This window comes from Haematobia irritans, chromosome 2, assembly GCF_050003625.1.
Source record: "Haematobia irritans isolate KBUSLIRL chromosome 2, ASM5000362v1, whole genome shotgun sequence".
NCBI classification, from domain to species: Eukaryota; Metazoa; Arthropoda; class Insecta; order Diptera; family Muscidae; genus Haematobia; species Haematobia irritans.
The window spans coordinates 83,324,273-83,350,517 of record NC_134398.1 but is presented as its reverse complement, the minus strand read 5'-3'; the positions used below and the strand labels follow the sequence as shown (position 1 = coordinate 83,350,517).

General features: G+C 35.0%; 1 protein-coding gene across 7 annotated transcripts in view; it reads left to right on the top strand.

The window, feature by feature from the left end:
• The window catches only part of CYLD (ubiquitin carboxyl-terminal hydrolase CYLD), a 125,797-nt gene that overhangs the window by 87,793 nt on the left and 11,759 nt on the right, over positions 1-26,245 (top strand). For all 7 annotated transcript variants that reach the window (XM_075295462.1, XM_075295461.1, XM_075295463.1 and 4 more), the window contains 4 exons: positions 1,401-1,615; positions 3,245-3,399; positions 3,467-3,685; positions 3,750-3,984. In XM_075295462.1, the coding sequence (XP_075151577.1) occupies positions 1,401-1,615; positions 3,245-3,399; positions 3,467-3,685; positions 3,750-3,984 (824 nt within the window). The remainder of the gene's footprint in view (positions 1-1,400; positions 1,616-3,244; positions 3,400-3,466; positions 3,686-3,749; positions 3,985-26,245) is intronic.

Sequence of the window (26,245 nt, the reverse complement as noted above, 5' to 3'; positions counted from 1 at the left end):
TTCCAGGTTTAACAACGCTTTGTGGAAATCTCAAAATGTGGGGTAAAATTTTGTTCAATTTTCGTGCGTGGTAGTTCATTCTTCCCATAAAACAGTTCACTTTTTTCGGTGTTCGCTCGGTTTTGCTCCCCACTGTGTGACCCATCTGGGTCGCTACCTTATTAGAAAAAGTATGAACCGAATCAATTCATTTAAACAGTTATCGTAAGAGAAGTCTAGAGGTTTGCACGTGGCACGAAATTGTCGTGACTCACTCACATGACAACGGCGTAAGTGTGCCGTGAGCGTGATTAACAAACCAAAATGTTGTGAGTGGGCGTGAGTCATGAGTTATGCTTACGAAAATAATCCCCCTCACCAACATCAAACGATTAAGAGTTAAATTCATTTACATTTTTAGTGACACCTAGGATGTTAGAGAGTTTAATAACTTTCTCGATTTTAATCGTGCTCATGATTTCAGACACGCCCCTCAGGTAAATTACTCACAAAATTATTCGTGAGTCACGACATTGTCGTACGTGAGTACAAATTTTCTTTTCGTGAGTGTGCGCGCGACCAACCAAACAATATTGTGCATGAGTAAGATTTTTTCCGCCGCGAGTGTGCGTGAGTGAAATATTACTCACGTGCACACCTCTAATTGATACACTAAAAGAAACCCACTTCAGACAACTAATACTTGGAATAGAGAAAGATTTAACTTAATTTTCGTATATTTCCATATTTTTTTCGTATTTATAACTTTTCCACACACAAAGTATGCATAAATGTTCCAAAATCAGCTACATGTGTTATGCGCCGATAGAATCCAATTATACGAAAATTGGTTAATAAATGAAGATTTTATAGCGGAAATGGGACATATATGTACTATTCGTCATCAAAGGGTTAACCTTAATACAGGACCTGGCAGCACTCATTGTTTAGGTTTTAGGTTTAGGTTGTAGACGATGATAACAATTCTTGGATCTACCACTATAGGTCCATTGTGATTCCTCAGGGTCATTTTCTAATATCTTCTTTCGTCTTCCTAAAAGTTGCTTAAAACCGAGGCCCTGATAAAGGCGAGTATATTCCATAAGCTACACTCCCGCAGATCGATGTGAGCGTGAAAGAAAAATTAGCCCAGTGTCTTGTTCCTTCTAAAGGATAATGCGGGGGACTGACACAGGAAGTGATAGGTGTCATCCGTAACTTCCGGGTCCAGACACCATCTGCAAATGGCATCATCTTTGAGGCCAATATGTTTCCCAAAGTGTGTTATCTCCAGTTATAATTCCAATTAAAGGTCTCATCTCATGTATATTCATCACTATCAGAATATTACACAAAAGTACCATTCTGTAGTTGTATTCTAATACATTATTTTGTTTTTAATATGTCTTTATTCTTTGCAGCCTCTTTAAATGTCCATCTGGGCGGGGATTATTTGTTACCCCTGATCAATGTTCCAGTGACAGGCGTTTTATAGACGAAGAAGGTGCAGTTGCGAAAGACGTTAGTTCGGTTAACAACAATTACAAGTCAAAACAACTGAATGGATCAAACGAAGAACATCAAACATTCGGACACATGGATTGCCCAATAGTTCCAGGAGCTATTGCGCCGATAAGTATGTCCATTTAAACATCATTAATATACTTCCTTTCGCCGGGTTATTAGTAGATGGTGCTAATTACTTTCGTAATAATTTTGTACTAATATCATAACAATTTAGAGTACATATCAAAAACTCCACCTTCCAATTGTAATTCTGTACTTTTTTATTGTCAAAGTGTATAAATTTCGATAAATAACTCTAACCCCCATTTTCATGAAGCTCCGTTAGTGCTACGTTAGCTAACGAACTTTTAAACCGTGATATCTACATATCTGTCATCTTGCGTATATATTCCATATGCCAGTTAGAAACTTAACTGCTGACAATTTTTCAGTTAAAGTTAACCGGAGAAAAGATATTTCCATTTTTCTTTCTGTTAACTGTCAGTTAAAGCCTAACGGAGCTACATGAAAATGGCCGTAATTCGTATTTCTCAAATACCTTTGTACATATATTTAGGTATATAAAAAGACACAACTTGAAACGAAACAAAATGCAGTGCACTCGCGGTAACGTGAACACGGTCTATCGTGAACACCGCATAACGTGAAAACGCTTTTTCTTACATTAACTACCATACACCAACTACCATACCCACTGATATTTTTCCAATTTCTCTTTTTTTAATTTTTTCATGAATTTAAATTAAGTTTTTAATATAACTAATAACAAAAATAAAAGACTATCACGCTATAACGTGTACGAATCCCGAATATGGCTATGTTTTGTTCTGAAATTCGCTGAAGTTCGCTAACGTTAACTCTTGGTTTTAGTTAGTTCACGTTACCGCGAGTGCACTGTAAAAACATTAACACTGATCTCTTTTATTAGTTGGATTGTGCTCATAATTATGACATTTCCTATCCGGCTAGACAATTCCACCCTTGTTGAAAAAAATCAAATACCACGAATGCCTTACTTCACCTGATTGCGTCGTTTACATTATTTTCCCCTTTAAGACCAGAAGATTGGAGAGACCAATCCAATCTTTCCTTTTGTCTATAAATGTATCTTGTCATATTTAAAATATCTATTATACAAAATTGCAATACCTTAATGAATAAGGCCGTTGTGATATTTTTGTATTTTTCTATTTCGTCCCATCTGTCTTCTATAATCCGGAGGGCGAGGTTTACCGATACACTATGAAAAAGTGACACCACATCAAACGATTTCAATTTTTAGTCCTGTTTTTATAGTCATAACTTTAATCTTATTTGTAAATTGTATTTAGATCCTGTGGTAGTTTTTTGAATATATCTACCACAAATTTACTCATTGCTGCTGACGGTGTGTTAATTGACTATTTCCCCCTTTTCTGGCTTACGAATTCGCAAAATTTTTCTCTATCGCTAGTTCTCGAACCACAATGATACGAAAGTTTTTCATACTGTTCTTATGGATAAGGAAATTAAATGGAAGAAATTTCTTGGCAAGATATGAAGTGGTACAGTTTAAAATTTTTTTGTTTTGCGAATTCGTAAACCAGAACATTGGAGCCGTTGCAATTTCTGTCTTTATTCTTAGAACTTTCATATGGAAAAAAGATAGAAAAAGCACGAAATATAAAATTAATTTATTTTTCATATATAAAATTCATATTTATAAAAAATAAGTGACGATGACACTTTATTTTCTTAGAATGTTACAGCTTAAAAGATTTGGAAGATTTATGCGGGAAATTCAAAGGAATCCAAGGACACCACAATTCATGCTATTTAGATGTAACGCTCTTTTCCATGTTTGCATTCACACCAGTGTTTGATGCTGTGCTATATAGGCCACCAGATAAAGAGGTAAATATGTCATAAAATATAAATTACTTAATTCAATATATAAATATGAAAAACAAAATTACTTTAGGATATTAGCCATTATTTGGAAGTTCAAACAGTTTTGCGAGAAGAGATCGTAAACCCCCTACGTAAAAATATGTTTGTAAGAGCTGATCGTGTTATGAAATTAAGGCAACTGTTGGATAAGCTAAGTTCGGTCAGTGGATTGACCAGTGAAGAGAAAGATCCCGAAGAGTTTTTGAATTGTATATTGGCACAGATATTGAGAGCTGAGCCCTTTCTTAAGGTTTACACATTACACAAACACAAATATTGCACATACTTAATCAATTTGTATCATCCTACTTTAGCTGAATTCTGGTCAAGACGCCTACTACTACCAGTTATTTGTGGAGAAAGACGATCGCTTGTCCTTTCCCAGCGTTCAGCAACTATTCGAACAAAGCTTTTACACATCAGATATTAAACTGAAGGAGGTACCATCATGCCTTATAATACAAATGCCCAGATTTGGTAAAAATTACAAAATGTATCCCCGCATATTGCCGTCGCAAGTTTTGGATGTAACCGATATTATTGAAGACTGTAAGTACGCATAAATGTTAGACATGTTTTGACTACAAGCAATAGCCATACTTTCATAGTAACTTATGAGAGCTATTTTCAGTAATAAAAACTGAAAGAGGCTATTTATATAATAGGTACTTTTAGTTAATTTGGTATCACAATGGACCGAATTGTCCAAGTGAGTCTTAACATAAGTAAACCAGACTGCCAACTTATCCTTATTTTCTTTGTTTTGGAATTGTAACTGTTTTGGAAAATAGAAGAAGAAAAATAACAGATCTAGCTAGTTATATTGAAATTTCCATTTGGATAGAAAAAAGTGTAAAAATATGTACAATACCAGATCGTAAAGACTCCTCGGTATTATGAAAGTTTTTTTTTACCGCATAATTAAAATGTCACCCTAGACATCAATGGTGATTTAGTTTGGGAAAAAAGTGTTGTATACAAATGGTACAACATTTTATGGTGTTACCACCATGTTCCCGAAAGCCCCTGCAAAAACCAAACTGGTTGTTGTTGTTGTTGTAGCCCTTTGGAGTTGGTATTTTCGAGTTTTTCGGGAAATAAGCATACTCCAAATGGGGGTTTGCAGTCCTTGGACAGGGTTGAAAACCCTGTGTCCGCCCCGGGCCGTAGACCCGACTGCAATGAGGGCGGTTGTTGTTGTTCTTGTTGTTGTAACAGTTTTTAATGTAGTTTCATCAATTTTATTCTATGAGTATGTAGTTCAATTAGTAGCCAGATCAAGGGACTCTGCGACAAGGATGGGGTGTGTCCAGAGTGATCTGGTGGTGAGGCGGGTAGGCTTAGCAGGACAAGCGAAAAGGTGACGAGTGTCATGTGGCCCTTGATTACAGATGGGACACACGTCAGCTACGCTACTATCAATCACTGATAAGTAGGAATTGAGACGGCTGCACTTGCCTGATCTTAGATGTGTCAAAACTACCTGGTCTGCCTAGGGAGGTCTCTCTCCTCCGGTGCTATGGGTGGTGCTCGGATTAACCTTGTAGCTTCTCAACGCTTCTGCTACAGTATCCTCATGAATCCTGTTCAGATCTGTCTGGTATACTGACTGATCAAGAGGCTCTCTTTTATAACGCTGGATCGCGCTCTAAAAGGTGAAGATCAACCCTTACATTCCTGGGTGAATGTTGTCTATCCACAAGATGGTGATTTGGAGCACTGCTTCGATTGCAACCCAAGAGGTACTGCTTTGACAACATGTAATTGCGGACACATCCTGTTGCAGTTCCAAAGACAACGTTTCGCAGGTATGTATGTTATTCCACTGCGTGTCGCACGTTTGAGTTTTCCACACTGGCGCTGCATAGTTTACCACTGACCGGCCATTTTTCTTATATATAGTCAACAAGGATTCTTTATTCGCATCCCAAGTGCTACCGGCACGCGACTTGAGGACCTTGTTTCTACCGCGGACCATATCACAAATTGCAGTGGCATGGACGGACGACTTAAAGAGGCTGTCGAATGTGACCCCGAGAATCTTGGGGTAATTTTTGGTCGGAATTATTTCGCCGTCGACTCTGACATTCAGCTGCCTGCGTACTTCCGCCATCCATGTAGTGAATAGTGTGGCTGAGGATTTGGTGAGAGATATCCTCAAATTTCTTGCAGTGAAATAACTAACATATGTCATCAACAATGGGCCCGGATTCCATGATTGTATAATCGTTCGCATATGATACAATCTCGTCGCCGTCAGGAGGGGGAGGAATCGAGGACATGTAGATATTAAATGTTGAAGTACCATTTGGAAGTATTATGTGCTGTTGTATATTTTATTATATGAAGTAGTAGTTTTGAAAATGATTTTGAAGTTTGTGTATAGATTTTTTCCATTCAGTACAAAATAAAATTTAACTACAAAAGGTTATGTGCCCAGGAAGCCCTGCAATAGAATTCAATATTTAAAAAGAAAAAATGGATTTCTCGAAACACATCAAGCCATTAAAGGAGGAAACGGAGTATCCAATTTGGAAGCGTAAGAAGATGCGTGATTTTTGGGATTACCACGAAGGTGGGCTAAACTCTAGTTTAGCTATACCTCTCAGATTTTTTTCAAAACTTCACAGATGGTAGTACTCTTTGAGCAGATTACAACAACAACTTTTTTTCTCGGCGGTCGTAACCGGATAACCGGTTATTCGGTTCTAAAGTGTAAGTTAAAAATCCTTAATATATCCGGTTCTATAGGACCGATTACTTTGAAAAGTACATCACTAGAAAGGTCTTGAAGAGACCTTTAAAATGATGTATGAACCGTTATATAAGCTTCATCCGTTCCAGCTGTACGGGTAAAAACTTGTAGTTTTCGGAACCGGTTTTTTATAAATAAGCTTATATCTCAAAAACTGCTCCATATAAAAGTACTAAATAACGGATTGCATTGTGTAGCTAACACTTCTACCTTTCCATCAAGGTCAAAATCAAGCTGCTATCTTTACTATAACCGGTGATATTAACTATTATATATCCATATACGGTTTGAAAAATAAAAAATTTTTTCAAAAAAATCGCGCGATTTTTTTGAAAAAATTTTTTGCCTGCGGCGCTTTTTTATTCCTGCAGACATATTTCCCAGATCCTATCCATATCCGGTTCAAAAAGACAAAATGAAAAATTTTTTCAAAAAAAAACGCGCGATTTCGCCTTTTATTTCTAAACCAAAAATTTCATATAATTGTGTGACCCGCGTGATTTCCATTTTTGCAAACAATTAACTTTTGAAGCACATGGTTGCATTTAACGCCACAGCCGATGTTATAACGGCACTTTTCATATTTCGTGTACTTCCCCATTTTTTGCTTAGTGATGTGGCTTTAGGAACAGTCAGTTCATTCAAACCATAACCGGTTTTAAAACGGATCTGTTTTCATTCCACCCCGAAAACAACTTTGAATTAAAATTGAATGCAATTCTTTTTTAGCAAAATTCAAATTTTACGGTAACAATTACATTTCAGATCAAATATATCCGGTTCTAACGGCGATATCGGCAAGCAAATGACTTTAACGGATAGGTAGAAGTGTTAGCTACACAATGCAATTATTACTTTTGTACCTTTACATTGAGCGTTTTTGGATTAAAAGCCGGTTTTGTAAAAAAAACCGGTTCAAAAACACCTATTTTTCCATCTAAAACCTAAACTGATAACCGGATAAACTCAAATTGTACCTCATTTGAAAGGTCGTACCTTTAGCTTTCTAGTGATGTATATTTTAAAGTAATCGGTTCACTAAAACCGGTTTTATTAACGATAAATTCAAATTTTACGGTTACAATTACATTTCAGATCAAATATATCCGGTTCTAAGGCAGATATCGGCAAGCAAATGACTTTAACGGATAGGTAGAAGTGTAAGCTACACAATGCAATTAGTAATTTTGTACCTTTACATCGAGCGTTTTTGGATTAAAGGACGGTTTTGTCAAAAAAAACCGGTTCAAAAATACGTATTTTTTCATATAAAACCTAAACTAATAACCGGATAATCTCACCTCATTTGAAAGGTCGTATCTCTAGCTTTCTAGTGATGTACATTTGAAAGTAATCGGTTCACTAAAACCGGTTTTATTAACGATTATTTGCTTACACTTTAGGTTCAAATAACCGGTTAACCGGTTACGACCGCCAACCGGTTACTCTTTATTTCGATATTAAATTTAATTCTCTATCGACCCAAAAAAAAAAATTTTTTTTTTTACGAGGTATAGCTAAACTAGAGTTGCTCCCGAAGGTGCAATCGACGTAATAGATGGAAGATTAAGAAAGCCAACACCTCCTTCAGGTAACGCAACAGCCGAAGAGAAGAAGAAGTTCAAGGAATTGTCAGACTTATACAGAAAAGCAAATAGTTATGCTAAATCGATGATTGCAAGCGCGGTAAGTGACGAAGTGTACCAAAAAATGGGCAAGGAAACTGTCGTTGAGGCTTAGAAATCATTGAAGATCAAGTTTGAAGCCAGATCAAAGGATAATTTGTTCAAAATATGTATCGATTTCTTCTCGTTTACTTGGAATACAAATGACGATGTTAGTTTGCATATTGCAAAATTAAAAAAAGCTTGTGGATAGAGTTGAATAATGGACTTAAAGGACGGAATGACAATCAATTGTCCAACTTGATTTGACTTGGCAAAATTTGAAGAATTTTACATACAAATAAAACTTCGGTATGTAAAATTCTTCAAATTTTGCCAAGTCAATATGACACATTTAAATCAAGTTGGACGCTTTTGACGAAAAATGAAGAAAATAATTTTGAAGAAATGTCGGCACAGATCTGTATGTATGAAAGAAATTTCAAGAGTGCTGATGTTGCGAAGAATGGTGAAGCATTGATGTTAAATAATAAAAGAGGTCAGAATTACAGAAACAATCAAGTCAAAAAAGATGATGTGTGTAATTATTGCAAGAAAAAAGGACATTGGCTGCGTGAGTGCCGAAAATGGATAAGTGATGATAAGCCTAATAAAGACAAAAATGCGGATGTTGAGAAAGCAACCCATCAGATTCTACCAATATTTTGCGATGAAGTTAATACTATTAAAGAACATTTTTCAAATAACTGGTGGTTAGCCAATGGCGCAACTCGTCATGTTACGAATAATATAAATCTGTTCAAAACTTTTGAAAATTTAACGAATCATGTAAAATCGAAGCAGCTGGCAAAGAATTATTGGACGTAATTGGAAAAGGTACTATAGAGATAAGTTCCAAACCAGGATCAGAACTTGTTTTATTCTTACCTTGATTATACTTGCATAAATATGGACAATTTGCTATGTGATATAGAAAGTGTAGATTTTACGCCTCTTTATCTCACAAATGATACCGATTCTCATATAACTCTTCTGAATTGCATTTTGAATGAGTTACTTGGGAGAAATGTACCTGAGCGAATAAGGGCAATTAATAGCGTCAGACCACGCTGGTATGACAATGATGATATTAGGCAAGCTGTTTGACATCGTGACTTAGCGTACCGTGCTTATATTGAGAATCAGTGTATTAGTAATAGAGACACATACAAAAGATACAGATCAATAGCTCGGAGGGCAATAAGACGTGCTAAACGAGCGTATGGTCTTCGCATGTTTCAGGGTACGTCCAATGCCAAGGAACTCTGGTCTCGGATTAGTTCCACTGACAACGCCTGTGATAATAACTGTGATATAGATCTTGACCTGTTGAATAATTATTATACATCCTCACAATCTAACTATGTGCAATCTAGTATTAATTATGATGTTTTGCGTGATAACAACTTTAATTTTAGGAATGTATATCTGGACGAGTTACACAGTGCAATATTTAGAATTAAGTCCAATGCCTTAGGAACTGACGGTATTCCCATTCGCTTCATTAAGATAGTATTTCCGTACATTTGTCATCACATATTACATGTATTTAACACAATACTTATGACTAGTTGTTTTCCGGCTTCATGGAAGCTAGCAAGAGTTACGCCTCTCAAGAAGAAGGGCACTTCGGGTTCAAATTGCAGTGATTTCAGGCCTATTTCCATTCTTCCAGCGCTGTCGAAATGCTTTGAAATCTTGATAAAGGATCAGCTAATTGCGTATCTGGATAATTTTTCTTTAATTGATCCATGTGAATCAGGCTTTAGAAGACGCCATAGCACGACGTCGCTTATGGTAAAGCTTACAGATGATATCAGACGTGTAATTGACAAGAGAGATCCCGGAATTCTTGCTGCTCTTGATTTAAGCAAGGCTTTTGATTCCGTGGATCACAACTAATTAATACATAAACTCTACCGGCAATTTGATCTGTCGGTTTTTTCCTGTAGACTTATTTCGTCCTTTTTATCGAACAATTTGTACATAGTGATGGCCGTAGTTCATGTGTAAACCCAATTTCTTCAGGTGTTCCACAGGGATCTATCCTTGGTCCTATACTGTTTATGTTATATATTAATGACATTGTACATTGTGTTCAACATGTTGATATGGCTATATATGCCGATGATATTCAATTATTTAGTACCTGCGCATCTGGCACGACGCAAGATGCTCTATTGAATTTGGATCATGACATCGGTCATATTTATGACTGGGCTGGCAGAAATAACTTGTCCATTAATGTCAGTAAAACAAAGATCATGGCTTTTGAAAATCCCCGCCAGCCGATCACACAGAGATATTGTGATCCAAGACAATTTAATTAGTTTTAGTGACTCCATTATTTCTCTTGGGTTTCACATTGACCATAGACTTTTAAATTCGATTTCCATATAGCCAAGATATGTTCAAAAGTTATCTTCGTTCTGAACGTTTGAACGTTATTCTCCCGCTTCCTGTGAAACGAATGCTGGCGCATTCACTACTTATGCCACATATTTTATACGGTGTAGAGGTTTATATGGGGTCAAGTAGATCAAGTTTGTCTAAACTTACTTCATGTTTCCATTCTCTGCTTCGTTTTGTATTCGGTAAAAAAACTATAGACACAACTATTCACGCTTTGCTAATGAATTTCTGGGATGCTCGTTTGAGCGTTATCTTGATATTCGATGTCTTTGTTTTCTTTATGGTGTTTTGAAATCAGGTAAACCAGAATATCTTATATCTTATTTCCGGTTCTTGAGTACAACAAGGACCACTCAAATACGCATTGAAAATTTCAACCATAATATTCTGGAGCGCTCGTTTGCAATTCGAGTTACCAGACTGTGGAACTCCTTACCTCAAAACATAAAGCAATTATCGAATAGTGTTCATGTTTTCAAAAAAAAGTTAATATCCCATTTTTTTCACGAAGCTTAGCAGTTTAGTCATTGACAATCTCTGTCTCACACTTATTCATTATTTTTTTTAGAAATGTGCATTGAGGATTTTGCTAGATTTTTAGATTTTTAGATTTTTAAGTTTTTTTTTTTATAGTTTTAGAATTTTTCGTGTTAGTGCCTTAGCAATTTTTGATGTATGTAATTAATATTTTAAATCTCATTATTGCTCTACTTTATATATCTATCAACATATGGCCCATGGGGGCTCAGTTTGATTAAAAATACAATTTTGACAAAATATTTTGACAAAGTAAATAACAAATATTATATAATTAGGTTGAGCGATGTTTGGTACGTCCCAAGCATATCGAGAAATTTATTTTCTGTTTTAGCTGCGCATGATAAAAGAACGAACGGCGAGTTCAAGTCGACATCTACAGAATGTAAACTGATTGTTGATGATGGAGTTTTATTATTAAGACACAGGGAGGTAGGAGGCTCTCTATACAAGGCCGACATAGACGCTATATTTCCAACAAAGCCAAAGGAAATCAATTACGTAGAATCCGATAAAACTTTACAATTGTATCATGAACGTTGGGGACACCAGGATAAACGTCACATTCAAAAGAAACAAGACTGAACTTGGTATTGAAGTGAAAATGGACCAAAACGTTTGTGAGCCCTGTATTTATGGAAAATCACATCGTTTACTATTTGGAACAAGGATGAAATCAAGAAGCCCAGGTGAATTTATGTCAGCTGATGTCAGTGGTCCTTTCCCTCCTTCATTTAACAAGTTCAAATATTTAGTTGTGTTTAAAGACACGTATACTAAGTATTGTTTTGGCTATTTTCTGAAAGAAAAATCTGGAGTCAAGGATGCTTTAAAGGAAGTCCTGTGCTTAGCCAAGAACCAAGGAAACTCAATTAAAGAATTTTTAAGTGACAATGTAGGAGAGTTTGACAGTTTTGAGATTCGTCAAATATTGAAAGAATATGGTGTTATACAAAGGCTCACTGCACCCTATACACCAGAGCAAAATGGCTCAAGCGAAAGAGAAAACAGAACAATAATTGAGATGGCTCGAACATTCATGTATTCAAACAAAAATATTCAGTTTCCGGATGCTATATGTGCCGAACTGGTGAGTACATCTATATACATTTTAAATCGTACACGTAAGACCGATATTGATGGCAAGAGCCCACATGAACTATGCTTTGGGAGAATGTATATGTCCCAAAACAGAAAAGGAAGAAAATGGAGTCCAACGCCAAAAAGGGATTTTTGATTGGATATGACACAGAAGAAAGATACCGAATTTATATGAAGGAGAATCACAGCATAGTATTGTCGAGGGGTGTGAGCCGGAGCCGGAGTCGGAGTCTTGGAGTCTGAAGATTTTGCTGGATAATATTACAGTTTCCAGTTTAGTTTAGTTTCCGTTGCGTTATTCATTCGATCAATGTACAGCATGATTGTAAATGAAAATCAACTTCCAATTACGGCTATCTTTTTATGTTTCCTAGAATGTTAGACTAGCAGATGGGCTGGATCGATCCATTTTAATGCCCATATCAATTTATTTGAAATATTTCGAACAATCGAAATTATTTTTTTTAATTTTATTTTAAGGCCATATAAATACATATGTGGAATATTGACAGAAAATTGTTTTTTATAGAAAATTTTGTCAAAATGTTATTTCTATAAAAAGTTTTGTCAAAATTTTATTTCTATAGCAAATTTTGTCAAACTTTCATTTCCATAAAAAATTTATTCAAAATTTTATTACTATAGAAATATTTTTTCTATAGAAAATTTTGCCAAAATTTTATAGTAATAGATTTTTTTATTAGAAAATTTGGTCAAAATTTTGTTTCTATAGAAAATTTTGCCAAAATTTTATAGTAATAGATTTTTTTTAGAAAACTTTGTCAAAATTTTATTTCTATAGAAAATTTAGTCAAAATGTTGTTTCTGTAGAATATTTTGCAGAATTTTATTTACTACACAAAAATTTTTCTAAAATTGTATATTTATTGATAATTTTTTCAAAATTTTATTTCTATAAGAAAAAATTGTCAAATTTTATTTCTACAGCAAATTTTCTCAAAATTTTTGTTTGCTACACAATTTTTTTTAATTGTATTTCTATTGACAATTTTTTCAAACTTTTATTTCTAAAAAAAATTTTGCCAAATTTTATTTCTATAAAAATTTTATTCAAAATTTTATTTCTATACATTTGGTCAAAATTTTATTTCTATAGAAAATTTAGTCAAAATTTTGTTTCTGTAGAAAATTTTGCAAAATTTTATTTCTATATAAAATTTTGCAAAAATTTTGTATGCTCACTGATACTGCTAAGTCGAAAACTTGTAGAAATGACTCAAATTTTCAAAATTTTCAATGAATGAATCATAAATGCATTTTTGCGAAATTGTCTAAACAATTATAAATATTTCCCAAATATTGCCCGATATTTTGTAGAAGTCTGATTTGAGATTTTATCAAAATGTAGATCTAAATACAAAGTTGTGTAGAGTATATTAGACTTTAGACTTTCCTTGCATTTTTATTTTTTGTTAAAATTTTAAGTAAATAGATTTTGTAGAAGTATATACAATTTTGCCTAAATCGATTCAGATTCAAATTCATGCATATGGGAATATAAACCAACAAATTTAAAGGATTTGAGATGGTATCAATAATTTTGGTCCACAAATTTATCATTATTTTATTTATTATTTATTTATTTTTATCATTATTTTATTTATTAAACATTGCCCTAAATTTGAAATATAGAGTTCAATTGGCATCTAATGTGAAATTAAGACCTTTTTTGCACACATAAATAAATACGATACTTTATATCGATCCACTTACGGTACCCCCACAATAGAACTACAAATTAGTGGTATTAAAATGAGATTTAGTTATATTACCCGGAGTCGACTCCGGAGTCGGAGTCGAGCTGATGAAAAATGCTGGAGTCGGAGTCGAGCAAAATTGGCTCGACTCCACAGCCCTAGTATTGTCAAAAGATGTTCGCTTTTGTGAAGAGATAACAAGTTGTCAAGACAATTCTGACATCATAGAGGACACAATTTCCAAAGAAGGTAATAAAGAAGTGAATTATTTTTCAAAAATTACGAAAAAGCACCGCAAGCAAATTCAGAAGAAGAATATAGCGAAGAGAATATGCCACAGGAAACTGAACAAGAAATCATACCCAGTGAAGATGACTTTGAAGAATGTGATAACGGTGATTTTCACAGATTTGAAACAAATGAAAATTCAAATACACAGAGCAAATATAGCTGAAGAGACCGCTCAAATTTAAAAAAATAAAAAATTGACAATTTTGTGATGGAAACTCAGGGTTTCGTCAAAAATATAAAGACTCCATTATCGTATGAAGATGTAAAGAAAAGCTCTGAAAAGGTACAATGGATAGAAGCTATGCAAAGAGTTTAAAGTTAATTCAAATCCTAATGGAACTCTGGACAAATTTAAGGTCAGACTTGTCATAAAAGATGACAAGCAGTCTAAAGGTATGAATTACGAAGAAACATTCAGTCCAAGAATGGAAGCTATAAGGGCAATTTTAAGTATAGCTGCAGTTCAAGGCATGCATTCAGCGCAGTTCGATGTATCAACGGCGTTTCTTTATGGAAATCTAGAAGAAACAATTTTCGTGAAACAACCTGAAGGTTTTGAAGACGGTACAGGGAGAGTATGCAGATTAAAAAGGAGCTTATATGGATTAAAACAAGCACCACGTTGTTTGAATCAAAAAATTGGCAGCTATTTGCAAAAGCTTGGTTTTAAAATAAGCGTAGCTGATCCATGCATCTACACAAAGGACACTAAAGGAAACAAAATAATACTAGCTCTGTATGTAGATGCGGTCTAGTAGCTGCAACAAATCTTCATGATATCAAAATTCTTCTGGAACAATTAAAAAAGGAATTCAAGATAACAACAAAGGAAGCGTTTTACTTTTTGGGATTGGAAATCAAATGTAATGAAGAGGGTATAGAAATCAGCCAACAAGCATATGCCAGAAAAATTTTAGAAAGATTTAATTTTTCTGAGTGCAGTCCGGTTTCAACGCCTACGATAAAAGAAGGAATTTGCGAATCGAGGAAAGTAGTAGAAACTGATTTTCATTTCCTTATCGCCAAGCTGTTGGAGTCCTTATGTACCTAATGTTGGGAACAAGGCCAGATGTTGGCTTCCTCTCAAAATCTTTAGAAAACCATCAAAGGAAGATATAACTCGCATAAAAAGAGATTTTCGATATATTTCTGGCACTGCAAGCTATTGCATTCAATACAAAAGGCAAATAAAAGAAGAATTACAATGCTTTAGTGATGCGGATTTTGGAGGATGTCTCAAAACTCGAAGATCCGAAACAGGAGTTGTAGCTATGTATGGTAACGGTGTGGTATCTTGGAAAAGCCAACGACAAGCAATGCTTACAACTTCCACAACTGAAGCCGAGATAGTTGCTGCCTCTGAAGCTGCTAAGGAAGTTATTTGGCTCAAACGTTTATATACAGAACTAACGCGTTTAAATGATGTTCCGACTTTGTATATAGATAATTCAGCTGCTGTTAAACTAGCACAAAATCCGGAATATCATAAGAGAACAAAGCATATCAGTTTGAAGCATTTCTTTGTTCGCGAAAAAGTCTCTGAAAAGGAACTGACAGTTCAACAAATATCTACGGAAAAGAATTAGCTGATTTGATGACGAAGCCTTTGCAACAAACCAGATTGGCAGAGCTTTACTCTCAACTTGGATTACAAACCTCTAACATCACATAACAAGGGAAAGTGTTGAAGTACCATTTGGAAGTGTTATTTGCTGTTGTATATTTTATTATATGAAGTAGTAGTTTTGAAAATGATTTTGAAGTTTGTGTATAGATTTTTCCATTCAGTACAAAATAAAATTTAACTACAATATTAAACAGTGCCGGAGATATCAGATAATGCACACATAATTCAGAACCCAACGCTTGGTTCCTGGCGGTAGGGACGTATTCCCGATGTCCTCGATTAGTGTGGCATGGTTGACCGTATCGAATGCCTTCGATAGGTCAAGCGCCACGAGGGCCGTCTTGTGACACGGCTTGGGCTAATTGAGTCCCATATTAATGTGTGCTGAAGTGGCATGCAAGACTGTCGTCGTGCTATGTACCTTACTCCATGTTGATGGTGGGCAACTGGAAAATTCTCCACAAGGCTGGGGAGGAGTAGTGCCTCAAGTGTCTTGGCTACTGGCGAGAGAAGGGATATCGGTCTGTACGATTCACCTTTACTCGAATCTTTACCTGGCTTCAGTAATGGAATCATCCTCCGCGCTGTTGATGACATTAGTGATGGTGTGTCATCGGCTCGGAGACCACGTATGTGACGAGTGGCTCTCCTTTGCACTCTATCACTCTCGGGATGCCCGACAAACTGTCGGTTGAAAAATCTGGCGCATCTCTTCGGATCAGTCACCGTCATGTCGCCAAATGTGACTGCGATTCCATCAACCCTTGTGGTGGGGTTCGAGAGGGCTCTCACTATAATCCACAATTTACAAGTTCCTGTGCCTAAGTTACATTGCTTCAGGTGCTCTAACCAAGTGTTCCGCTTGCACCCAGAAAAAAGTGACCACTTCTTTAAGTTAAAATGAACTCATTGTGAAGAAAGTTGAACTTCGTATAGCGCCAAAGACATTTTTATTTGTTTGAACGATGTGAATTTCGTAGAAATTAGGTAGAATGCATTCCATATATTAGTTAGCATTTTACTATATTTATGTACCACTATGCTACAGAATGAAAAAATGTAACTGAATTGAATTCATATATGGAATGATTTTATTGAACTTTTTTCATTCATTTGGATAAATCTTACATATTTGTGGTAAACCTCTTACTTCAAAATTAGAACTGCTTACCTTCGTTTTTAAAAACAGTTTTATTTATTTATATAGGCATTTTTTCTTCAATAAAAGACATGTTTTTATTAATATATTAAATATATTTATTAAGAATTAACAGGCCTTGAAATATTAGTTTATTATTCCACTATTTCCAATTTCCATGTAAAGTTACCAACTGTAAAACGTAATGCTTTTCTTCTTCTTGTTCCTTTCATTTTTAATAAGATGCTGCGTAACGATTTTGTCCTCCTTTTACAATTTCAATACCTACAAATATAAAAAATTTTTTCACAAAAGGTTAGCGTCACTATATGAATGTTACCTGCTAATCGTAGATTCCAAGATGAAGACGAATGAAGGGGTTGTTATTCTGTTGCTGTTTTCTTTCTTTATACACCATTACGAACATTGATAGACTTATTGTTTTTTATTTATGTTCAATAATTTTGAAAAAAAAAAAACGAAAAATTTTTTCACCAATTTAAAATAACAAATATTTTATATGTTATATATTATATTATTTTACTATTTTATTTTTTAACAATCTCTCCGTATACCATAACAACGCGATTCCAACTAAAAAAACAACCCACGCGCAAACTTATCGATTACATCGATGACAGGTATTGATTATAAGAAATATAGGAAAATTTCCTATATTCTAAGAAGTGTGTTTGTGGGTTCGATTCCTGCTTCGACCGAACACCAAAAGGGTTTTCAGCGGTGGATTATCCCACCTCAGTAATGCTGGTGACATTTCTCAGAGTTTCTAAGTGGTTTCCCTGCAATATGGAACGCCGTTCGGACTCGGCTATAAAAAGGAGGTCCCTTGTCATTGAGCTTAACATGGAATCGGGCAGCACTCAGTGATAAGAGAGAAGTTCACCAATGTGGTACCACAATGGTCTGAATAGTCTAAGTGAGCCTGATACATCGGGCTGCAATGCAATGCAACATTTGGTGTGACGCATTGATTAAAATGTCAAAAGGAAAACAAACATGAATATGCAGGAATATGTACATTCAAAAATGTAAACCTTCTAGGGCACTAAAGTCAATTTAAGTCTATTTTAGCAAAGACAATAAACTTGAGAAAGATGGGAAATTGGCTACTGAGGAGATCAAACCATTTACCGTGTTAGTTTCATACTCGAACCAAACGCGTATACGACAAGTATTGACATAGCATTAAAATGCAAATAAAAAGAAATTAAGTGCACGAAATAAATTTCAATAGAGGGGAAAATGTAATTTTTTTGTTGTTGCTTAAAATTTAACATTGTTTCATTTTTCATTTCATTTATTTATTTTTGGGTTCCTAATACACAAGATATATATCTTATAATGAGTATTAGAATCAATAATGTTATAATAAATATAATAAGTAGATATTTTACGATATTTTAAGAAGAAAATTAAGTTTTTCATTTAAAAAATAAAAACGAAAAACAAATAAAAAATTACAAACATGTATGGAACTAACATGGTAAATGCAACATTTGGTATGACGCAAGCCAATTTCCTATCTTCCTCAAGTTTATTGTCTTTGTATTTTAGATCATAGAATTAACAGGTTGGCTGATAAGTCCCCGGTCTGACACATAGATGGCGTCGCTAGTATTAAATGCATATTATTTTTATATAGTACCAACCTTCAAATGATTCGTGTCAAAATATGACGTCTGTAAGTCAATTAGTTTGTGAGATAGAGCGTCTTTTGTGAAGCAACTTTTGTTATTGTGAAAAAAATGGAAAAAAGGAATTTCGTGTTTTCATAAAATACTGTTTTCTGAAGGGAAAAAATACGGTGGTAGCAAAAACTTGGTTTGAGTTTCCGGACTCTGCACTAGTGTTGTAAATTTTGATTACTTTTGACTACTCGTTACTACTCGTTACTTTTCAATTGAGTACTCGTTACTACTCGTTACTTTTGTAAAAAAATTAAAAAAGACATTGTGGGCACTTTTTAATAATATCTTCCTCTTTTTTAAATTTAAAAACAGTATAGAAAAGCAAATTACATTATCCAGTTTTATTCTAGTGTTATAAAATGTGGTGTTGTAGATATATGGGTCTCGTTAGAAAAAGATTTTCACCAATCATTCAAATATTTAGAGCCAATTTCGTATTCACTATTTGGAATTTTTTCGTCAGGGTTCTCTGAAAACAATTGGATTGAACCAGCTGAAGTCAACGACATTATTATTCATACTATTCGCATGAGACGTGATCCATGTGATTCTTTAAATTAAAGCTCCCACATACACCCAATGCAATTTTTTTTCAAATGCAAACGTTTTTAAGAAATCAGATAAATTTTTCACTTTCTTCAAATATGAAGCCATATATCCTTTTCGTGTCATTTTAACTGATAAAACGATTTTCGAAAACTTCAATTAATACTTTCCAACCAACTTACTTACCGTTAGAAGAAAAAAACTGGCATTGAAGATATTGAGTACTCATTTTCTCGTAACGAGTACTCAAAAAATTAGTCAGTAACGAGTACTTGTAATCAAATACTCGTTACTTTCCCAACACTACTCTGCACCAGGGAAATCAACAATAATTGATTGGTATGCAAAATTCAAGAGTGGTTAAATGAGCACGGAGGACGGTGAACGCACTGGACGCCCGAAAGAGGTGGTTACCGACGAAAACATCAAAAAAATCCACAAAATGATTTTGAATGACCGTAAAATGAAGTTGATCGAGATATAAGAGGCCTTAAAGATATCAAAGGAACTTGTTGGTCATATCTTTCATCAATATTTGGATATGCGGAAGCTCTGTGCAAAATGGGTGCCGCGCGAGCTCACATTTGACCAAAAACAACAACGTGTTGATGATTCTGAGCGGTGTTTGCAGCTGTTAACTCGTAATACACCCGAGTTTTTCCGTCGATATGTGACAATGGATGAAACATGGCTCCATCACTACACCCCTGAGTCCAATCGACAGTCGGCTGAGTGGACAGCGACCGGTGAACCGTCTCCAAAGCGTGGAAAGACTCAAAAGTCCGCTTGCAAAGTAATGGCCTCTGTTTTTGGGAAGCGCATGGAATAATTTTTATCGATTATCTTGAGAAGGGAAAAACCATCAACAGTGACTATTATATGGCGTTATTGGAGCGTTTGAAGGTCGAAATCGCGGCAAAACGGCCCCATATGAAGAAGAAAAAAGTGTTGTTCCACCAAGACAACGCACCGTGCCACAAGTCATTGAGAACGATGGCAAAAATTCATGAATTGGGCTTCGAATTGCTTCACCACCCACCGTATTCTCCAGATCTGACCCCAGCGACTTTTTCTTGTTCTCAGACCTCAAAAGGATGGTCGTAGGGAAAAAATTTGGCTGCAATGAAGAGGTGATCGCCGAAACTGAGGCCTATTTTGAGGCAAAACCGAAGGAGTACTACCAAAATGGTATCAAGAAATTGGAAGGTCGCTATAATCGTTGTATCGCTCTTGAAGGGAACTATGTTGAATAATAAAAACGGATTTTGACAAAAAATGTGTTTTTCTTTGTTAGACCGGGGACTTATCAGCCAACCTATTATTAGGTTTTGGGAAAATTTCCATGACTTAATTTTTTTGCTAACGTTACTTAAATGAACAAAAATGGACAACAAATTAAATACAGAAATGAAGCAAAAGATTTACCAAATTCGTATCACCCATAAAATAGTCAAGAGTTTCTTAAAATTTGTAAATTTTACCAAAACTGCGTCAATCCAAGTTATTCCCTTCAAACTACGAAATTTTCTTTAACAAGTGACAAAAACTTTTGTCCAATAAATTTCCTTGAATTTGTCGAAAAATGTAGTTCAGCTTGATATCGACGATTATAATAAAGTTTAGTTAAAATGTTCCTGGTGTGTTCACTCTTTTTTGAGTGTTATTATTTTTTTGAATAGAGCTCGTAGAAAAAATATGACTGAATGAAACTAAATAATTGTTTTGATTTTGTTCGTATTAGAAAAGGTACTTTTTAGCTCGTGGAAGTACTTTGGCATGTTAAAATAACTGCATATTTGATCCCTGATCCCTGTAGAAGATGTGTGGACTGTATGAGCGTGTGTGTGTGATTTGTTTTATTATTTCTCAAAGTAATGAAAAATAATAAACGATGTGTTAATGGAATGAAACCCAACCGGAAAAGTAACGAAAAAATTACAAAAAGATGTTTCAGTTTTCAGAGTTAAGTTAATATTTATTGAGTAGTTGATTATAGAGATGAACCAATAGAGATGAGATATTATGCTTACCGTTGTGTAGTTGGAGAAGAAGTGAAGTGAAAGTAAGGATCTTAAGTTATGATGGCAAATGTTCGATGGGAGAATTGCAAGGGTTGTAACGACACCAGGCAAATATGGCCCCATTTGAACTTAAACCGCACACTAGATATGCTAGTGTTCTCAAGACGTCAGATATCACTTCTGATATCCGCTATAACGGGTCGCTGCCTGATAGGCGATGTTGTAAAAACTATTGGCGCGAAGTATAGGTACAGTAATCCCTCGATTTACGTTGTTTCGATTTACGTCGTCAAATTTTTTGTTCCTTCAAACTTCGATTTACGACGCGATTCGATTTACGTCGTCGACTTTTTTGCCCACATTATAAAAAAACGCCTTCCATAAGTACAATAAGTATCAACGATGATGACATCGAAACATTTTTTTTTCTGAAATTCTTACTGAATTGCCTTTATTTTTGAAGATTTTTTATTATGTACACACACATACATACATAAATGGACTTAGGAATAAGTATGAGCAATTTTTAATTCGGTTTACGTCGTTTCGATTAACGTCGTCAAATTCCGGAACCAATCACGACGTAAATCGAGGGATTACTGTATAGTGGCAGCCTCATATTTCAGGCTCACTTTGACTATTCAGTCCATTGTAATGCGAAGTATAATGACTATTGTACGAGCTGTCATGATGCGGTGGAAAAAGGAATCAATTAAACACCTCTTGTGTGAGTGACCTGCATTTTGTGTAAGGCGTAAGCAAATTTTAGAGGCATGTAGCTTTAGATGACTGGCGGACCTGGAAAACGTTAACTTAAGCAGTCTGCTAATGTTTTTGGAACAATCTGGTTAGTTCAACAGAAGAAAATAATCGAGAAGGTTCATCGGTTAAAACTAGAAGTACCCATATGTAATAGATAATTTTAGTTAATGTGGTATCACAATGGACCGAATAGTCTAAGTGAGCCTGGATTTTAATCGGGCTGCCACTTCAACCTACCTAAGAATCTTAAGGAATATATAGCTTAGTATATTAAATTTTATAAAGCTAAATTTCACAATAGGCGTTATTGATATTAAAGGCCTGCACAAGACGTCTTATAAGACATATCAAGACATTTTTGTCTATTGATGGTCAGTGTTTACTCTCATTTGTTCCCGCAAATTATTGTATTTTTCCCTACACATGAACTATTATCTTGTGTGTACAAACACAAAAACTCACGCCAAATACTATTTACATATTCAGCATTTGCAAACCTACACACATCTCGCGTATTTGACGATTTATCGGCATTTTGACGATTTTTTACTCACAAAATGGACAATTCCGATTTTAACGATAATATCTACGTTCTTTAGACACATAGTTCAGGCAGTTAAAGTTTTTACATTTTGAAGAAATTTTTGAAAATATTAAAATACATTTGACAAATTTTGGGGAAAAAAATTCGGAAACAAAACGTGGAGTACTTTGGCTTTTCGAATTTTGTCAAAATTCGTACAAATAATCATGATTCTTCCAAACTCCAGAGCAACCGTAGAAATTTTTAAGCAAAAAACTAAAATTAGATGATAGCTGAAGAATAATTCATTGGATGGAATATTCTAAAATGAAATAACTCAAGTTGTTTTAATACCAAAATTGATAATGATTTACTCAGAATGTGCAATAGAAACTTGTACTAATTATGATAAAATTCTAGTACAGTATAAACAAGTATATACGGCCGTAAGTTTGGCCAGGCCGAATCTTATGTACCCTCCACCATGGATTGCGTAGAAACTTCTACGAAAGACTGTCATCCACAAATTTCAACTCACATGGTTGTTAAATATCATATGCTACCACCACGTACCAAATTTCAACCAGATCGGATGAAATTAGCTTCTCTTAGAGGCACCGGAGGTCAAATCTGGGGATCGGTTTATATGGGAGCTATATATTATTATGGACTGATAGGAACCAATTCCTGCATGGTTGTTGGATACCCTATACTAACATCACGTACCAAATTTCAACCGAATGGGAAGAATTTTGCTCTTCCAAGGTGCTCCAGAGGTCAAATCTGGGGATCGGTTTATATGGGGCCTATATATAATTATGGACCGATATCGACCAATTTTTGCATAGGTGTTTGAGGCCATAAATTAACATCACGTACCAAATTTCAACTGAATCAAATTTCAGCCGGATCGGATGAAATTAGCTTCTCTTAGAGGCTCCGCAAGCCAAATCGGGGGATCGGTTTATATGGGAGCTATATATTATTATGGACTGATAGGAACCAATTCCTGCATGGTTGTTGGATACCCTATACTAACATCACGTACCAAATTTCAACCGAATGGGAAGAATTTTGCTCTTCCAAGGTGCTCCAGAGGTCAAATCTGGGGATCGGTTTATATGGGGCCTATATATAATAATGGACCGATATCGACCAATTTTTGCATAGGTGTTTGAGGCCATAAATTAACATCACGTACCAAATTTCAACTGAATCAAATTTCAGCCGGATCGGATGAAATTAGCTTCTCTTAGAGGCTCCGCAAGCCAAATCGGGGGATCGGTTTATATGGGGGCTATATATAATTATGGACCGATATGGACCAATTTTTGCATGGTTGTTAGAGACCATATACTAATACCATGTACCAAATTTCAGTCGGATCGGATGAAAATTGTTTCTCTTAGAGGCTCTGCAAGCCAAATCGGGGGATCGGTTTATATGGGGGCTATATATAATTATGGACCGATGTGGACCAATTTTTGCATGGTTGTTAGAGACAATATACTAACATCATGTACCAAATTTCAGCCAGATCGGATGAAATTTGCTTCTCTTAGAGGCCTCGCAAGCCAAATTTGGGGGTCCGTTTATATGGGGGCTATACGTAAAAGTGGACCGATATGGCCCATTTGCAATACCATCCGACCTACATCAATAACAACTACCTGTGCCAAGTTTCAAGTCGATAGCTTGTTTCGTTCGGAAGTTAGCGTGATTTCGACAGACGGACGGACGGACATGCTCAGATCGACTCAGAATTTCACCACGACCCAGAATATATATACTTTATGGGGTCTTAGAGCAATATTTCGATGTGTTACAAACGGAATGACAAAGTTAATATACCCCCCATCCAATGGTGGAGGGTATAAAAATAACCACATATAGGCATATCTATCGGAAACACCATAAAAAATCACTGGACTTTTTCTTTAGTTTCAAAATATTTACTTTTTAAATAAAAATGTTACTCAATTAATAACAATATGTTAGAAAAATAGATTTTTTGTACAAAAATTACGAAATTTTATTGTTTAACCAGAAAATGATTTTTATGGAATGCTATTTGTATACAAAACTGGTTTCTTTATATAGTTTTTTTATTGAAATGCATGGTTGTGTACATTATTTTTTTGTTTTGTATATGAAATGAATACTTTTGTTTTGTGTTTACCCAAAAACTATGTTTAATTTTAATATTATTTATATTGCCGACTTTTAAAATGCAAATGCCGATTATCACGATTTTTATCAAAAAAAGTGACGATTTTTCTTGAAATTTTATTGGCAGTCCTGCCACCACCATTTGTTTGGAGTTGGGAGTAAGTGAGAGAAGGAGAAACTGAGAAGCAGAAGAGAGCAATATAATGTCAAGTAGGGATGCCATATCACAATAAAGCTAATGAGATTGATGGTAATTGCGGTGGTAATAATAATTGGAAATATATTTTTATATTCAAATTCCTAAATATTTTTTGGTTTAAACTAGATAATAATTCATTGGACAAAAGGTTTAGCAGCAAAAAAAGATTTTCTAATAAGCAACAATGAAAATATTTGATTTTTTTATTTTTATTATAAAATATAATTATTCAAAAGTAATTATTACAAAGCAGTACTATGTTCATATTTACATATTATAATAAAAAATACCCTGACCACTATGTGGTTTAGGGTATAAGAATGAACGTAATTAATCGAAACGCAGTCAAAAAATACCACTGTGTTGCTATTTTTGCTTCCTACAAGTTGGCAACTCTGACTAACAAATGCACCACAAAAGCATAGCAAAGCAAAGAGATGAATCTCTAGGAATACTCGGTCGCTATGTTTCGTGTCCCGAGTATTTGATGTTGTTTTGTGTATTTATTCAATATCGATGAATGTGTTTATGCATTTTGCTTTTGCAAAGAGAGTATTTCAGTTTGCGGGATCAGGGCAAAGATTGCAAGTAAGAGTATTTGTTGAAATAAATACACACTATGTTTAATTTGCTCAGAGCTTCTTCGGTTACAAATACTATTTGTACTCTCATTTATACTCGCATGTCTTGACTTTGGCCGTAAACACCATTTGGTATTTGCCAGCCAAATATATTTGTGCAGGACTCTAACTGATATCAACTCTGAAAATTATCGATATCAATTCAGAAAATGTATAAAATTCATAGACAATTCAAACGTATTGATAATTATAACTAGCCCAATTCTGAATATTCCCTGGGAATTCATTTTCCCCTGGAATAAAATCCTCCTATTCTAAACAGTATGGGAAGGTAATAAAAAGGGAGAAATAATTTAGAGTATTCGAAGTCAGCTGTTTTACTTCAACTGTTTTATTTTAATAAAAATTTTGAATTGAAATTGTATTGAATTGTTGATTTAAAAGCGAAAAACGTGAAAACCCTTTAGGGTCGTGTTTATGATAGTAGCTGAGGAAGAGGCGCATGAACGTGGCAATGTCCAAAGGATAGAAAGAAGAAAGCACGCGGTGCCATTAACCAACTTGAGTTGCCTGAATCTATGTAACTATATACTTGTACATGAAGCGGTTGTTACTTAGTTAATGGGATGCGTTTTCAAGGTTTCACATCCCATTTCAACGCAGTTAATTTGGATTACCCCCACTAGTAAAATAAGTGCTACGATTCTTTGGTCTACTGAGTTAAGTAATATGAGGAAATCCTGCAGGAAGCTCTTTAACAAAGTCCACCAGAGCTTCGGAGGATTGGGACGCTTACAAGAAGAATCTGAAAGGATACAAGAGAGAACTGAGAAAGGCTCAGCATAACTCTTGAAATGGTTATTGCAGCAGTATTGAAAATACGTCCAAGGCTTCCAGACTACTGAGGGTACTACTGGAAATCAGACGGTTGAGCCATGTTCTGGCGGTGCCACAGCGGCTCGAGGGAATTGTATTGGAATCTAGAATAAAATGGGCGTTAAATAGTTTTGGAATCCCCCGGACCTGATGAAATTACTCCGGCGGAGTTACAAGCAGT